Source organism: Papio anubis, chromosome 3 (genome assembly GCF_008728515.1).
Source record: "Papio anubis isolate 15944 chromosome 3, Panubis1.0, whole genome shotgun sequence".
Taxonomy (NCBI): Eukaryota; Metazoa; Chordata; class Mammalia; order Primates; family Cercopithecidae; genus Papio; species Papio anubis.
In genome coordinates this window covers 180345224-180362678 of record NC_044978.1, presented here as the reverse complement: position 1 = coordinate 180362678, position 17455 = coordinate 180345224, and the positions used below count along the sequence as shown (strand labels likewise).

Here is a 17455-nt window from a genome sequence, read left to right as displayed (position 1 = left end):
GTCTGGGCCTTTACAGTGGGTGGGACTCACTGCACTGCACGGACCCACTGCTCCCATGGCACCCCTGGGCCTTTGCATCCCACCTTAATGAGGCACCTTGGGGAGGACCAGACCAGGTGGTCCTCCATGTTAAAGAAACAGTGGAAAGAGTGACACTGCCCCTCCCAACCTCCTCACCTTCCTCTTGGGCCTGACAGTTTTCCTGCCCAGGGCCCTGCGCAGAGCAGCTCCCCTCCTGCACTGTCTCGGAGCTCTCCGAACACTGCCTGTGAAACGGGGACAATGCACCTGGTTGGTATTACCCTCGGGGGATGCATCGCCAGGATTCACTGTGTGTCCCCTTCCTTTTTCCCTTTGACTGAGAATCAGCCGGGACAGCCCTGCCTCCCAGGTGTGCTGCGCAACTGCCTGCCCCGATTCCTCCTGTGTTAGCTTGTTTTCACGCCGCTGATAAAGACATACCCCAGACGGGGAAGAAAATAAAGGTTTAACTGGACTTACAGTTCCACATGGCTGGGGAGGCCTTAGAATCATGGCGGGAGGCGAAACACACGTTCTATATGGCAGCAGCAAGAGAAAATGAGGAAGAAGCAAAGTGGGAACCCTTGATAAACCCTCCAGATATCGTGAGACTTATTCACTATCACGAGAACGACGGGAAAGACCAGCCCCCATGATTCAATCACCTCCCTCTGGGTCCCTCCCACAGTACGTGGGAGTTCTGGGAGATATAATTCAAGTTGAGATTTGGAGGGGGACACAGCCAAACCATCTCACCGCCTTCCCTGCACAGGTGCGTGTTCCCCGGCTGCTCTCCCTGCACAGGTGTGTGTCCCAATGCCAGTCTCCCTGCACAGGTGTGTGTACTGATGCTTCTCTCCCTGCACAGGTCTGCTGCTTCTGCAATCAATATGCACATGCTTTCAGGTCCCATCGCTCTGGATGAATCCATCAGGAGAACCCTTCCCTTGCACTTTTCCTATGATATTACCCCTGGTTTTAAGCCTGTGTCACATTCCCAGAGACTGGGAGCTCTTTGGGGGCAGGCACTGGCTGCCTGTTTCTGCATTGTTGCTGTCTAGCACTGGCTTGGCCCAGGAAGCTTTTCAGAAACACTAGTTTAACCACAGCAGCAGCGGCGGATCCTCTCACGGCGTCCTGTGCTCTGTGCCAGGCTTTGTTCCAGGTGCTTTCCATGCGTCGGCTCACCAGCCGAGTGTTCAAGGTCTGTTTTACACTCGTCAAGTGGGCACGTACTGATCGTGACATATCCCACGACACCTGTAAGACTTGAATCGAGCTGACATCCTCTCTGTGGGTTATCTTTTCAGCTTTAGAGACTGTCCCATTTTCTGTGACTAATTCATTCACTTATGAATCCAGGAAATATTCATTGAACACCTACCAAGACTGAGGTGCTGGAGACACCATGGGAAAGAGAACAGTCAGCCTTGCCTGGTCGGGGTAGCTGGAGAAGGCTGGCTGTGGATGGAGATGGATGTGAAGCCAGCGGCCTTGCTAATAAACATGTAATTATAAGTCATGGAGAGGATATGGAGAAGGACTTGGGCTTCTGGCTGTGGCCGATTGGAAAGTGAAGCAAAGCAGGCCTCCTATGGACACATGGGGAGGAAACCGTCAGGCACAGGGGGATGGGCGTGTCACGTGGGTCTGGCGGGCATGTGCTGCAGCCTCACCCTCTCTGTCATCATGCACTTGGAGGGCCTAGAGACCCTCCCCTGGCTAAGGTGTTGGGAGACGTCCACTCGTTCTGGGATCTTGAAAAGCTCTGTGGTGACTGCTTTTTCAAGTCAGAGTGGAGAGCAGGAGCTGTCACCACTGAAACTGGGTTCTTGCATTCCATAGGGATAATGGCAGCTCCTAATTTCCAGAGACAAAGTAGGCTTGTGTATTGGGATGGGAGACAAGAGCTTAGCCATAATCATCATGGTTGAACCCACAGAGATGTCAGTGGTGATGAAGGGATCAAGGTGTCTCTGGGATGGAGGTCCCCACACAGGCCACTAAGGTCTTCCCTTGATCTGCACAAAGCAAACAGAGAAACGAACACGCTCTGTCTGGATCTGGGAATTAGAGACCTTGCTTGAGTCACCGCAAAACTTAGGGTCCTTATCAATCCATCCCCAGACCTGAGCCGGGTCGCAGACACCAAGCCCTTGAATACAGGGGACTTATAGCCCCTCAGGCATGGTCCCCTCCATGCATTTATAACAGAGATTTCCTCCGAACCTTCGGGTCTCCATCTGCAGACCCAAAGGCCCTTGAATACAGGGGATGTGATAGCCCATTCGGCGTGGTCCCCCCATGCATTTATAACAGAGATTTCCTCCTATCCTTCCCCAAAGACACTTACTGGAGTGACGTGCACCAAGGAAGACTCCTCACAGTTTGGGAGAATGAATGGACGCTATCTCTGACCTCGAGCAAATTCCTTGGGATCAACCAGACCATGTGGCTCACCAGTCAGAGTAAGGGTTTGTGGTGGTCAGGATATTGATGGGCTTTGGCCCCTGTCTGAGTTCCAGTGGGCCTGGCATGTTACTGAACCACCCTGTGATCATTCCCTCCACCTGAATGTGTAGGTGAGACACACACATGGCAACAGGCAGAATCCTCACATGACTTCCAGACACAATGGCTCAATGTGGTAGGAAGGGCCAAGTGGAAGGCCCCTGTGAATTCTTCTACCTACTACAACAGTAAACAAAAGCAATATTGCAAGATCAGGAGAACTGCAGAGATTAGTGCCATGATCCAAGCAAGGCCTGAAGGATGCAGGGGTGGTGATATGGTTTGGATCTGTGTCCCCACCCAAATCTCATGTTCCGTTGTAATCTCCCGTGTTGGAGGTGGGGCCTGGTGGGAGGTGAGTGGATTTGATACATCCTCGTGATAATGAGTGAGTTCTTGTGAAATCTGGTTGTTTAAAAGGGTGCAGCACCTCCCCACCCCCTCTCTCTTGCTTTTTTTTTCTCCATGTGATGTGCCTGCTCCCCCTTTAACTTCTGCCGTGATTAGAAGCTTCCTGAGACCTCCCCAGAAGCAGATGCCACCGTGCGCTCTGTACAGCCTGCCGAACCGTGAGCCCATTAAACCTCTTTCTTATAAATTACACAGTCTCAGGCATTTCTTTATAGTAATGTGAGCACAGCCTAATACAGGTGGTGATTTCTATCGCATCTCTATAAACACTTCTGTTTCTCCTAGGTAAAAGACTGAGCTTGTGAACTTTGAAGGTGGTGATTGCAATGGCAGCTTCAGTTCCAGATGTGGTCAGTTTCACTGAAATAAACACAGTTCCTCGTGCCTGGTGTGCAGATCAGCTGGTGAACACCTTTCAAGGCGTTCGGTGGTGATGAAGTATGATTCTCTACCTGTTAGTAAGAACACCATAAGCAAGTAGCTTTCACCTGTCAGGAATAGCAGCGCACCTTTACAGCTGCTGCTCAGGTTAACGTCAACGCTCCAGCTCTCTCAGTCTCCAGGGATGCCTGTCTCACTGTTACATAGAACACGATGCTGACCCACTACCTCCATGATATGACATCAATTGGGCCTGGTGAGGAGAAAACTGCAGATTCTCTAGAAGCCTTGGTAAGAGACAAATGTGCTAAATCCCAAATATTAAGTCAGTCAGCTTTGGTCAGGAATCTAGAAGCTGCCGTGGTTATTCCAACTAGGAACGACTTAATAAAGGGAATTCAAGGCTTACGCAACCATTGCAAGGACTGGTAAAGAGAAGGGCTGGAGAGCTGCCATGAAAATCCTGTTCACTTACGAGGGTGCTCCCAACAACTTCACTAGAAGGGGCTGCAAATCTCAGGAACTGCTTGGAAATTTCCAGGAGCCAGTTCAGTTTGTAACGGCAAAGTAAATGGTTCACAAGGGCTCTCCTGGGAGCTACATCCACCTTTGCTCCTGTCCATGCGCCTATTTGTAACTGCCTCTGTGAACAGTGGCCTCTCCTTCCTGTCTGCTGTTGGCATCAACACCGACGCCTCTTATTTGGCTGATTTTACTCCTGAAACACGGGGAAGTCGGTTCTGAGAAATAAAATTCTCAGGGTCTCCTTTGCATGAAGAGAACTTCAGAGGACACATAAGTAATGCTGAGTTGACAACAGACACAGGAGCGTGCGCGGTGAGAGATAAATGCCCAGCAACCCTGCAGTCATCATTTGGGGATTTCTAGTCAAAAGCCATGTGGAATCCATATAATTACCTAAATCTCATCTTGCAGTTGTCTCAAAACAAGTATCAAACCTCTCTTTGGTTTTCAGAGCCGTGCACAGGGATTTTTAACTTTTACTATATTTTACTCACACATTTATTTAGGTGAACACTGTTTAGCAGTGTTTATGCTACTACAATCCTTTCATACCCTCCAAATGCCCTATTACTGAAGTGCTTGCATTTGAATCACCCCTTGATGGATAAGAGGATATCTTTGAGGTTTTTTTCCTTTCTTGGGAGGTGCATGCATCATACATTTTTAAATGCATACAAATCCTTCTGTTTCCCTTACAAATGAGTAACAGAGACTGAAACTGAGCCACAGACTTTTCCTCTCCATATCCCTCTACAGTGGTCTTCCGGTAATTCAGAACCGTGGAGGACGCTCAGCCCTACCTGCTATTCCCTCGTAAGCGCTCTGTTTATTCTGCTTAGAAGCCTGTAGATTTTTAAATCTTTATCTTTCAAATTCTGGAATGTTTATAGGATGGACTTTTGCCTATTACCGTGTAAGCCTCTTTAATCTGCAAGCAGATATTTTTCAGCTCAGTTTATGTTGACTTATTCCCAGAATGCCTGGTTTTTACTGCTGAGCTCATGCAGTCTTTTACATATCTTTTACTTTCTCTATTCCTCACTCCTCTGCTCGTCTTAGAGATACTTCATCAGTCTTACTTGATGGTGACACAGTTTTGCCTCGTCCTCTGTGCCGTCTCTTTCGTGCACATTTTAATTCTGCTCCTACATTAGTGCTTTCCTTGCTCCTCTTACTTCAATGACTTTCCTTTCTACTCAGCCTGCAGATTTGTACTATCTTGTTTCAAAGAGGGCATATTTTCTTACATTTTACATCAAGGCAAAATGCATATAATTTCCGAAATTCTCTCCAGCTGCCTTTAATACACTCTTTTCCACACAGCGTGTCTTTTCTCCGAATCCACGGGGCAGACTTCCAGCTGCCTTAGACTGTGGGGTTATTTTCCTGGCCCCTCGGTACTGTGGTTGTTTTTCGTTCGAGTTACTTATCCCCAAATGAGGAGGGCTCCCTTCAGACCAGGCGTTTTCCAGTTCACAAGCTGTGTCCTGTCTCCTGCCTGCTGTATTCGTAGAGCTGATCAAGCCCTTCTTTTCTGCTCTCATCTTGAAAGCAGCCTGGCGTGCAAGGTCCCCAGACAAACCTCTGTATGCAGCAGGCCATCACCTTGCATCTACCTCTGGGATTGAGACGGGGTCGTCCCCAATCCCACCGTCTGATTTTAAACCCATCCCACCCGAGACCTCCGGGACTGAGACGGGGTCATCCCTGATCCCACCGTCTGGTTTTTAACTGATGCCACCTGAGATCCCTGGGATTCAGATGGGGTCATCCCTGATCCCACCATCTGGTTTTAAACCCAGGTCACCAGAGCATTTATTTCTGGCTGCATTTTGTAGTTGTTCCTTGTCCCAAGTGCAGAACCACGTGGCGGCTGTCTGTCACTTGGCGCCCTGGCTGTCTTGCCTTCCTAGTCTATGCATGGAAGCACTCTTCCTGTTTCTCAGCTGCCAGGGTGAGGCCCTACGTGGCTTAGAGGGTTGGGGGAGCATGTGATTTTAGAGTAAGACAGTGAGCCACAGGGATTCTTTTTGGGATGGCCATGTGACCTGATCAGTGTCTCTTTATGAGAAGAAGGTGTTGAGTCTGGAGCTGCTGCCACAGTTTTGGGACCTGAGGACACCCACCTGCCCCTGTACCTGAGTGGTGGACTGTGACTGGGAGAAACAGAACCACACTGAAGGCTTTGCATTAAATCCTGTGACCCAAATCTCCAGTGGAGGCTTCACCCTGCGGCAATTTTATTACCTCCCTTGGTCTATCCATTTTCTCACTTTTCCTAATGATAATTTCACACCTCCTCCTGCTTCCTCGGCCCCCTCCCGCCTCACTTTCAGCAACGCTGGTGCTTCTCACTTTTCTGAGAACACAAGAGCCGTCTGAAGAGAAACCACTGACTCAATGCTTCCTGGGCCGCTGTTCTGAGGGATGCAGCCTCTGCTTCCGCCTTCCTGGGCCTATTCCGAGGGATGCAGCTCCTGCTTCTGCCTTGGCCAGCCCCTCTGCTTGTTTGCGGGCTCTGTGCCACTGGCGCCTCCAGGACCTGCTCTGGGATAGGCCCGCCCCCTCCTGCACCACCTGTCTCTCCATGTCTACTGGGTCAGTCTCCTCCAACGCACCACTCTCTTCCCAAAACCATCCGCAGCCACACACTCCCAGCCGCTGCCCCAATTCTCTGCTCCTGAGTTATGAGAAACTTCTAGATAGTGTTATCATGTATGCTGGCTGTCTTCTCCCCCACCTTCTGCGATTCCCTCCACCTGCCCTGAGCCGTCTCTGTCCTCGTGCCCCCTTAAAGGCCTCGTCTGGCCGGATCATCCACTCAGCTTCTCTGCAGCCTGTGAGCACCCCTCACTCGGCAGTGTGGCTTCACCACCCCCTGGATGCCACATTCTCCCCTGGGCGCCCTCTCTGCAGGGTAGCTGCTCCTTCTCAGCTCAGACCTCTCCCCACCGAGGGCCACACTCACGCAGCCAATGGCTCCGGAGAACATAGGCATCCGACAGGCAGGTGCCCCCAGCTTAACAACTCCAAAAGAGAAGTTTTAATTTCTCACCCAGGCCTGCTCCCTCCTGTTCTTGCCCGTGTCAGGTCACGGGGCCTCTGACCACCTGGTTTCTCAGTTCCTAGACCAGGCAGTGTGGCCCCAGGGGAGAACTGGCCTTGGGTCCTGGGCACACATTATTAAATGCCTGGGCTGGTGCCACTGAGAGCCTGGAACTGGCAAGTCTGAACTCACTCAACTGCAAAAAGCCCCCAGGCTGTGCAGGCTGCAGCAGATGTCCCGGTGGATGGGAACATGCCAGGCCCAGCAGAGGCTGGGGACGGCTGTGAAGTGCCATTGCCACCAAGCCCCGTTGGAAATGACAGTGCTTGGCAATCATTCCAGCAGCCCCAGGCTCATGCCACGTTTTCCTGCCTAAGGACTCTGGGTGTGGCTAGGACGGGTGGGGAAGTCAGGGAACCCCCCTCCCCAAACCCACGTGTGCAGAGGTGGCTGCGTCTCCCCGGCTTTTGTCAGAGCTGAGCTTGGGCTGGCGTGGGTTTCCATCCGGCTGCTCCTGCTGAGTGGGTCTGTGCTGCCCACGTACAGACACTGGTTCCTCCCCAGTGCCACCCCACCCCACTGAAAGAGGACTCTGTCAGTGCCTCCCAGCCTGGGACCCCCGGAGCTCACCTGTAGCAGAGCAAGCTGGGTTATCACTCAGTGCAGCGAGGAGAACCTGGGCGTCTCAGCGGGGTTAGAAGGGCCTGATGATTGTCAGGTGTGGGCAGTGGGAGGCGATTTGGCAGGGGACTCAAGGAAGCCGGGCTTGGCTCTGGATTGGGGGCTGTGAGGAGGCGGGGTCATGCTGGGATCTGGTGTCTCAATCAATCTTCTCTAGCTAGAGGGAAGGGTGACTCAGGGGAGGCAGAAGCCCGGCCAGTGGCACAGCAGCCCTCGCCCATCTCAGCAGGGAGAGGTTTCTACACATTTCTGAGGGGCTGGACGATGTTCCTGTGTGGTCTGATTGCGCGGTGGTCTCACTTTTGTCTTGACTCATCTTCATCCTGGAGCGGCCTTGTCTTACGTTGGTGCTCGGTGACACTGTGTATGTGGGACGGGGAAAAGCCCAGGCACCGCTGGGAGTGCCCAGTGGCTCTGGATGCCAGCTGCCACTTCCTCTTGGCCACCAATCCTGATTTTGCACAAATCCCCGTGGAAATGGGTGCCGGTCTTGACAGCAGCCTCAGAAGCAGCGTCCTCACAGTGCCTTCTGGGGGCACATCCCTGCGTGCTGGGGCTGGAACTGCTGGGGAGTCCTCTGGAGAGGTCACGGGTGTGCCACAGAAAGGGGCCTCTGGGACCACGTGACTGAGAAAGGAGGTGGCTGCCTTTCTCTGGGCCTGCTGGACACACAGAATGCTCCTTCCCCAGCCCCTTCTCCGAGAGCCGCCCCAAGGCCCTGGTGGCCAACTCCCCTGCTGCAAGGAGGCCTCAGGAGCAGCCACTGTGATTGACTGTCGGAATCTTCCATCATCGGGCATTTCTGTTTCCCCCATTGAACCAAAGGAATGAGCATGTCAGATCTTTGAGGTGATACAACATGTCGTGATACGTGTTACATGATACAACATGTCCATGACATCGCATGTTTCTCTCTGTTCCTTTGAGATGTGTTGTTTCCCAAATGACTAAATTCAAGGCTACCTCAAATTTGGGGTTTAGCTGGAGCTTTCAAGCAATGCCCCATATTTTAGTTAAAAGTTGTTGCCGCCTTCCCAGCCACCTGGGATGTCTTGGTCTCCTCATCTGTGACCTGGCTGCTTGTACCTGCCCTGTCTACATGAAGCTCAGATTGGAGAAGAGGCCAAACAGCATCGTGTGGCATGTTACAAATGCAGAGCCAATGGGCATGCTTTGCTGCTGTCATCTGAACAGGTGACGCCTCCGTTAGCTCCATCACTTGAACGGGTGACACCTTCGTTAGCTCTGTCATCTGAACAGGTGATGCTTCCCTTAGCTCCATCATCTGAAAAGGTGACGCCTCCATTAGCTCTGTCATCCGAACAGTCATCTGAAAAGGTGACACCTCCGTGAGCTCTGTCATCCGAACAGCTGACGCCTCCATTAGCTCCGTCATCCAAACAGGTGACATCTTCATTAGCTCCATCACTTGAACAGGTGACACCTTCGTTAGCTCTGTCATCTGAACAGGTGATGCCTCCCTTAGCTCCATCATCTGAAAGGGTGACACCTGTTAGCTCTGTCATCCGAACAGGTGACGCCTCCATTAGCTCCGTCATCCAAACAGGTGACATCTTCGTTAGCTCCATCATGGTCCTTCCCATTGTCTAGACATGGCCTCCTGCCACCAGCTGGGGAGATCATTCCAGCAAAGGTTCCAGATGGATGCTGTGGGAGCATGAAGCCTTCACCACACCCACTAGCTTTTCCAGGGAGAAGACACTCACAGAGTCTGGCGCACTGAAGTGGGAATGGAAATTGTCAAACAGAGTGGCTGAGGGATTCTCACTTCCTCCCTGAGTCCTGGCAGTCAGCACAAGGGAATAAAATGGTCACATGTAAAGGGCTCCGAAATACACTGCTGTGTTCACACTCTTTCTCTTTGTCCCTGGTCACACACAAGCACACACACACACCCCTTGCTGGCCTCTGCACTGCACCAACCCTGGGCATCCAGCTCCTTTCCATCTTCTCACGAGCTCTTCCACTCATCTTGTGCCCGGCTCAATCGTGGCTTTGGACTGGGGATTTTTAGCTGGGCCAGGTCCTCCCTGGTTGAGCTGTGCAGTCCTTGTCCACCTCACCCAGCCTGAGTCTCCTTCAAGGCCCAGTCGCATCCATTCGCTGCCTCAGGCCCTGAGCCGAGCCCAGGGCCTGGCACAAGTTCAAAGAGGCATCAGATCTGGCAGGAAGTTGATGCTGAAAACCACAGTTTTTACTCCACAAGAACATGTCATGGCCCAGAGGAGGAGGTGGATGTGTGTGTGTGTGTGTGTGTGTGTGTGTGTGTGTGTGTTTGAGTGGTGCCGCTCTACCGCACCTTAGTGGGTCTATTTCATCCCCGCAAACTGGACATGGTTCAGCAGTCACACCTGGAGGCAATTCCCTGCTCCCCACCCTGCGCTGACTTGTGTGCAAGGCAAAAACAGAATCGCCATCACTCCACGCTGTGAAAAGAATGCCTTGTTTTATTATTGCTCTTAAAATACTTTCACGTGCAAGTTGACCATATTTGGGACAACGGTTCCCGGGAAAAGGGCTTCTCAGCAGAGGCTCACTGGGATGCCAGGGCATCTGCTGTCAGCCCCTTGCCAGCTGTCTCCCCCTGAGCAGCCATTAGGCAATTGCAACCTCATTCTTCCCAGAAATGGCTTGGGGACCACTTAGCGAATGTGAACACATCTGGAAAGTATGTTCATCCATCTCTCTTTCTCTCTCTCTCTCTCTCTAATCATGTAAGACAAGAGTGAGAAGAAAGAGTGTTCTTTTCCAGCTATTACAGTTGAAGTTTCAGAGAAGGTGTGGACACTCAGTCGCTAGCTATGGTGAACGCACAGTTTTTGAGGCTGAAGCATCAATTGGGATAGACAAGTCCATGCCTCCTTCTGTCAACTCAAAGACTAAAGCAAACGGTATTTCAGAAATAAAGGAGTCCCATCAGATGTGGGGCTGTGCTGCACCACCTCCAGGCCCTCAGCCTCTGGGGGTCTCTGCTTCTCTTCTGGAAAATTGGCCGACACTTCTGGTTCCCCTTCTGCTGGCTGCTGGCCTTGAGTGACAGAACGAGCCCACATGTATGAAAGTGCTTGAGAGCCGACCAGGGAGATCATTACTTTGAAGGCCACTGCCATGTGCAGCCTCCCCCAACATCCCAATGTGTAGGGCCTGGTCCTTGTCCCTTGCACAAGGTCCTCAGCCACCCCACCTCTGGGACTATGATCCTAGGGGCCTGTGTGTGCGCCCACGTGCATTTCAGGAAGTGAGGAAAGTATCTTCACAATAAGGCAAAAGCTGATCAAATTCATTTAATCTTTGTTAAAAGCATCACAAATGATTCATCGATTTTTAAAAAGGGAAAATAAGAAGGAATGCATTGTCTCTTTGTTATGTGCATGGCAGCTGATGGCCTTGCTCCCAGGTAACTGTGTCTACCTGAATGTCAAATATGCAGACCCTTGAATTTACAACCAGGGACAGCCACGGGCCCACGCCTCGATCTCCATGGGTACACAGACGGGAGCATATCAGACTGTATCAGATGCCACCTCCTTCCCAGGTGCTTGGGTCCACATGCCCAAAATGTTCTTAATAGAAATATTAACATAAAATACAGGAAAACCACAAATAACTAAGGGGAAGAACCCTACCCAAACAGCTGAGAGAATTAAACGAGTGGTCAAGGAAGGCCAGAGACCTAGAGTGGCTACCGCAGGCACTGTGAGCTAAGGGGGAGGGCGGTTCCCAGGGTTCCATGTTGCCTGTGGGCCCCAGGCCTGCGCTGTGCTCACCATGGCTGTCCCTGTGTGCCTGACGCTCGCAGGCAGCCTGCTGGCCAGGGACAGGTGTGAGTGGGGTGGCCAGCAGGATGAAAGTCCCTGCAAAGGCGTCCTTGCAGACTGCAAGCAGGGGAGTGGGGGCTGTGGCAAGGTCCCAGAGAGTCATGGCCCATGTCCTGGATCCCATCTCCAGGAGGACCTTGAGGACAACTTGCAGGGCCGCCTCTGGCGGGGGCGGGGGTGGTGGAGGGGGCGCAAGACCCCCAGGTGGGCAGGCAGGATGGGGAGAGAGCTTTGGGTCTGGGGGGCAGGTAGCATGGTTGGGGACACCTCCATGCCTGTGTAGCCCAGGGTGCTCCCTTTGTCCTGTGGCCTTGGACGTCCCCCAACCCAGGGACATGAGGCTCCAATCTCCACAGGTGGTTTACTCAACAAGGAGCAGGCGCCTCCTCCCCACCGGGCACTGTTTGGGGCATGAAGATTCACCCCTGGGCTTTCTCCTCTAATGGACCATGTTTCTTTTCTAGGGAAAATGGGGTAATGCCCCCGAGCTCAGACATGGTGCATGGGAGAACGTCTGCACCTTCATTCGGATTCACCCCCAGCCAGCGCATACCAGCCTGGGCTCTGGCGTTCTCCCCTTCTGAAGGGGAGGCCACGGTCATCTGAGAGCCCTGCCAGAGAGGAGGGGGAGGATGGGGAGGAGGAAGGGGCTACTGACTTCTCATTTCAAGGCAAAAGGTGACCCTCCACCCCCCATATTCCTATGTGTAGACTTACACGAACATCCCTGATTCTAGGAAACTGGGGGGGCGGGGTATGGAGACCTCACGGCACTGAGGAGCAGAGAGCTGGGTTCAGGGCCACCTCTGCTGTGACCCTGCTGTGACCTTCAGTCACTCTCCTCCCTGGGCCTCAGTTTCCCCTTCTTGAAAATGAGGGGCACCCTGATGGCCCTTCCAACCCTGCCATCCTCAGCCTCTCCCAGCTGGGTTTCCACCGGGGTCCCTTCGCCTACAAGGAACTGCAGAAAACTCGTGCATCCAGAGCCATCTCCACCACCCACCTTTCTGGGGGCTTCTGGCTCCTTCCAGAGCCCAGGACGGTGGGAGAAGAGCCATCAGGTGGGAGAAACCTGCAGGATGGTGCTGCTTGCTGGCAGGAGTGAGGAACCATGGGCACTGGGCCCTGAGCCCACCCCACCCCATCTGCCCTGGGGAGAACCAGGGAGAGAGCTGCTGTCCCTCTGGGCAGAGGAGGCGCCCTGGGCACTCAGGGGAAAGGGGCTCCCAAGTACGGGGCTCTGACAGAGCAACCCCCGTGGCTACCACCGGCTATAAAGACAGAGAGTGAGACACCCCCACCACCGCCAACAGCTACCTAGAGAGGCATTTACACAGCTGCAGTTTCCAGCCGGAGGGCAGTGTGGTGTTAGGAGGGCCTGGCTCTCGGACTCCCACAGAGGGACTGGGCGGCCACATAGGTGGGAGTGAAGAAGCAAAGTCAGGGAGGCTCCGGCCTCTGCGGGGAAGGAACCCGCAACACAGTGTCTGAACAGGTCCACAGCTCTTGCAGCCCGAGGTACTGGGTGGGGTCCAGGATGACCAGCCTCAGCCCAGAGAAGTCAGGCCTCGGCCTGAGTGACAGCACGTGGGGCAGCCGTGTGTGGGGTCTGGGGGTAGAACCTGCCCGAGTCAGGCCTGGTGTCCCATAGGGGCAGGGCCATGTCCGGGGGGTCCCATGGGCCCCCGTGGGCCTAGGCGGGCTTCGACTTATCAGAGGGGGTGGTGCCTGTCGCCTGGTGTGGGGACGACTCGGGGAGGGGGCTTTCCGCAGGTCTCTGAGGGGCGCCGGTCCAGCCGCCGGCTTCACTGGTGGTTCCGTGCCCTCCGTGGGTGAAACGACGGATGCTGGGGCGGCATCAGCTCACCAGGTAGCTGTGCATCTCTCGGGAGTTGATGCTCAGGACCACGCCCGAGTGGTTGCCTAGGAAACAGAAGAGACGCAGGTCCAGTGAGCACAAGCCCTCGGCCAGGGCTGGAGACGGGGCCACGGGGGCCACGGTGGTGGCCTCAGCCAGCGCCTCGAGCCAACGTGCAGTGGGGCCTCCCTGGGTTCCTTTAGCCCGTGCAGGTGCAGGTGGGTCTCCGCGGTTCCTAGGTGGGTGCCTGAGGAATGGACTCTCTTGGTGCCATCACAAGCAGTGGGCCCCAGAGGGCCTGAGAGGTGAGGCCCAGGCCGGCCCCAGCCCGCCACAGCCACTGACCTGCGTGGGGGTTGCCCCCGGCATCGGCAGCAAGGGGGTGCGAGAAGGGCTGAGGCTCCGCCCCCTCCTGGCAGTGGGCGCTGCAGGGCATAGAGTGGCGAGGCCCCGGGAGGCGAGAGTAGGAAAGAGGGGGGCATAGGGATGTCAGCGTCAAGGGGTGGTCCGGGCATCCCAGGTGGGGGCTGGTTAGGAGACAAGGGGACGGGTCGAGGACCCAGGACCCAGAGCTGTCCCACCTCAAGGGCACCGGGAGACACGGCTGGGAGCACCCGCGGCACAGCCCCGCCACGCCTGAGTCCTCGTCTGAGTCCTCGCTCATCCTTCACCTGGCTGGGCCTTGGCTTCGTCATCTCTAATGTGAGGGTCAACTGCACCCCTCAAAGGACTGTCGTGGGTTAGACGGGGAAGTGTGGCTGCTGCACTGGCAAGGGCGGCGTGGACCAAGGGCTTGGCTGCACGAATCTTACTACCCCACTAGCATTACTCTTTAGGGACTTGGAAGCAAACAGCCGTCGGGGGCTGGGGAGCCGAGCCCTGTCTTCCTGAGACCCTGTGCCCTCTGTCCACTCGAGAAGGCCTGGGTTCTCTCAGGACCTCACAGCTGCCTCCATCACGGGGGTGAGCGTGGGGGTGACGCCGCCTGCAGGAGGGGGAGCTCCAAGACCACCTCCTGCCGTGGCAGGAGCAAGACCAGTGGAGGGGTCTTTAGAGTCGTAGGCCGCTCACCCATGGCCTGGGGCCTTTGGGGGCACACAGCTGTACAGCCACAGAGTCAGGCTTGAGCCTGGCTCCACCTCCTGTCACTAAGTGACCTGGGGAGGTTGAGTAACAGCTCTGAGCCTCAGCTTTCTCATCTGTGCAGTGGACGCAATGTCGACGTCTGCCTCAGGGAAGTCAGATGGTGTCTGGGAGGCGCTGAGCTGGGGCCTGATACAGAGCGAGCGCTCAGTGAAGTACACGGTTCCTGTGATGTTTCCAAGGCTATGGATGCATCGCACCAAGAGGAACCCACCTGGGCTGGCGATGCTGGAGACAAGAGACCCCCACCGAGGTTGGAGCAGACAGTCCTGGGGAGGGGCTGGAGACAGTGCAGGGGAGGCAGAGAGGGACTGTGGCCAGTCCATTCGGCTGCCCTGACCCCTCTCAAGAGAGTGTGAAGGTCACAGGCTTTGGAGTCTGACTGGCCGGGATCTGGCTCCAGGGTCAGCCAGCGGTTGGCCGAGGCCGGGGTGAGCGACTTCTCCTTTTTGAGCCTCACTTTCAATAATTTGCACAGTAGGGACAGTGGTTTCCGCTGCTCACGTTCTGAGGACGTCCTGGATGCAGGGTGTGAGTGAGGCTCCACGCTGGATCATCAGAACAGCAGTGGCAGCAGCTGGGGCTGCCGAGACCTCTGTGGCTTCCTGTGTGTCATCCTCTGCTCCGGAAGCTACCGCAGAACCCCCCAGCAATGGTGAGAGGTGTGTGCCGACATCATCACAAAATCAGGCCCAGACGGGGATTGTTAAAAGAGAATAGGAACCATAGGGGAGAAGCCGGGTCCCTGGGGTCTGCCAAGACGTGAGTTCCAGCTCTGTTCCCCACTAGCTGTGACCTTGGGCAAGGACAGTCCCTGTCCCTGCACTTCCATGTCCTCAGCCCTAGGGAAGAGCCTGCCTCCTTGGCTGCTCAGCTGAGACAAGCATGGAAAGTGCCCACACTGCCCGGCTGCACTTGCCCTACACGGCACACAGGGCTGGTGCCATGGCTCTGGCATAGGCTCCCAGCCCTCTGGCAGGTCTCAGAGCCTCCTGGGCCTCAGTTTACCCCCTCATCCAGAGGAGGAGCTGTAGTGCCTGTTGTGCTGGATGGCATCACGCTCTGACTGCAGCTGAGGGGTGGAGTCCGTGCCCCCTCCCCTCAAACATGGGCAGGGCAAGACACAAGTGACAGGGTATGACTTCAAGGCCAGGCCCTGAAGCGGGTGTGGCTCCTGCCTGGCCACCTCACTCCACATGCTCTTGGAAGTCAGCCGCCACGCTGGGAGGAAGCCCAAGCCACACGGCGAGACCATGTGCAGGTGTCCCGCTCGATGGCCCAGGTGAGGGGTTAGCTGACTGCCTGCATGAAGTGCCGGCCATCTGAGTGAGGCAGCCTTTGAGATGATTGCTGCACCAGCTATTGACTGCAGCCTCATGAGAGACCCTGACAGCGAGCAGCCCGGCTGAGCCCACTCAGCTCCCAGACACCAGAAGAGAAAATGGCCATAAACGATGCTGCCGCTGAGGTGGGTGGTTTGTTGTGCAGCCGTAGATGACTTGACTGGTCTTCTCGCCCTGGGCATGATCACATCCGTGGAAATGCTTCGTCAACTGTAAAGCGCGGTGCCGCAGGTCCAGGTGTGGGATGTTCCCTAAATCACCACCGCAGTGAAGGGGAGGACTGGGAGTGCTGAGGGAGCGGCTGCGGGGGAAAAGGCCTCCCACACCCTGAGGCCAGAGTCAGGCTTCCTTTCAAAGCCAGCCCTGTTTCCCGTCCTTTCCCTGCCTCGACTGGGCTGTTGGGGGCTGTTTGGTCATTGCCAGGGATGGGGCCCTCAGTGTCCACAGGTCTTGGATTTCATCTCTGGGGGCAGCCCTGAGAGGTCGCGTCATCCCCTCATCAGATGGAGGGACACAGTGGGCCCGACTGACCCAGCAAGGTCTGCTGGACCGGGGTCCTGTGCGTTTTGCTGGCCGCAGTGGCCCAGCGGGGTGGCCTGCGGGAGGGTGGGGTGGGTTTGGGGCGGACGTTACCTAGAGTCTGCGAGTCGAGATCATCATCTATAAACTCCTCACCCGGGGCAGTGCCCTGGACGTCCTCACTGTGGCTCACGGGGCTGGTCATCTCCTGCTCCTTCTCGTTGTGCATTTGGGCGTACACGGTCCTGCCTGGCCGTTTCCTGCTGGACAGAGGCGAGGGCGGCTCAGATTGGGGCGGCTTCCCAGGCCGCCTGTCCCTGGAGCCTTCTGCTGGCCGCCTGGCCACATCGAGTGTGGTGCACGGTGCCCACAGCACTCCAGAGGTGCCTCTCCCAGCCCCAAGTCTTGCCTCTTGCCCCATCTCTGCTCAAAGCCACTTCCTCCAGGAAGCCCTCCCTCCTGTGTGCTCCCTGGGCCCTGGGATTCCCTCTGCCCTGACACATTAAGGGAAGCACGGGCGTGTTGCAGGGAAAGGGCCTTATATCCTCTTTCCCCCCAACCCCCACGCCTGTCCACCCTGCCACTGGGCTGGGCACACATTCCCACAGGAGGCACGAGCCAGCCCAGCTCTGAGAGGCACTTGCTGAGCCCCGTCCAGGCGTCCTGGGGAAGTGCTGTCCTCGATTTCCCAGTGAGGAAAGGGAGAGGGTGGGCACAGCCCCGCTGCCTCCACTGGGACCAGGCTCAGGACCCGCCGTGGGCCAGGCTCCTTCATGCACAACACCCCACTTAGTCCAATCGAAACCCAGGGCCAGGCTCCCATTTCACAGATGAGGGGACTGAGACTCAGCGGGAGACGGGGACTTTCTCCGATGCAGTCGATGAACACCGCCAGCCCTCTGGAAACACTTTGACGGCAGGATGGGGCGGGGCGGGACCTGTGACTAGCTCTGAGGGTGACAGAAGGTGGCCAGTATCACCTACAGGCTGCAACACTTCACCACTGGATTAAAATGCTCAAAGCAGCCCTGCTCCCTCAGTCTAGAGCCTCGAGAGAGGAGGGCCCAGCCCCTGCTGGGCCCCAGGGACAGGTGGCTGACGGCTTTGACCGGGTTGTCAGTGCTGCCCAGCCCAGCCCGTGAGTAAGCCAGGAGCTCCTGGGGGTGCAGGCTGCACC

At 55.4% G+C, this 17455-nt stretch overlaps 1 protein-coding gene across 1 annotated transcript in view; it reads right to left on the bottom strand.

Moving 5' to 3' along the window:
• Positions 1-10866: 10866 nt before the first annotated feature.
• Positions 10867-17455, bottom strand: part of SORCS2 (sortilin related VPS10 domain containing receptor 2) — a 549615-nt gene continuing 543026 nt past the window's right edge. The window contains exons 26-27 of the mRNA XM_031664830.1: positions 16435-16538; positions 10867-13338 (exon numbers count right to left, since the gene is read on the bottom strand). Coding sequence (XP_031520690.1) covers positions 13274-13338; positions 16435-16538 — 169 coding nt within the window. The 3' untranslated portion in view covers positions 10867-13273. The remainder of the gene's footprint in view (positions 13339-16434; positions 16539-17455) is intronic.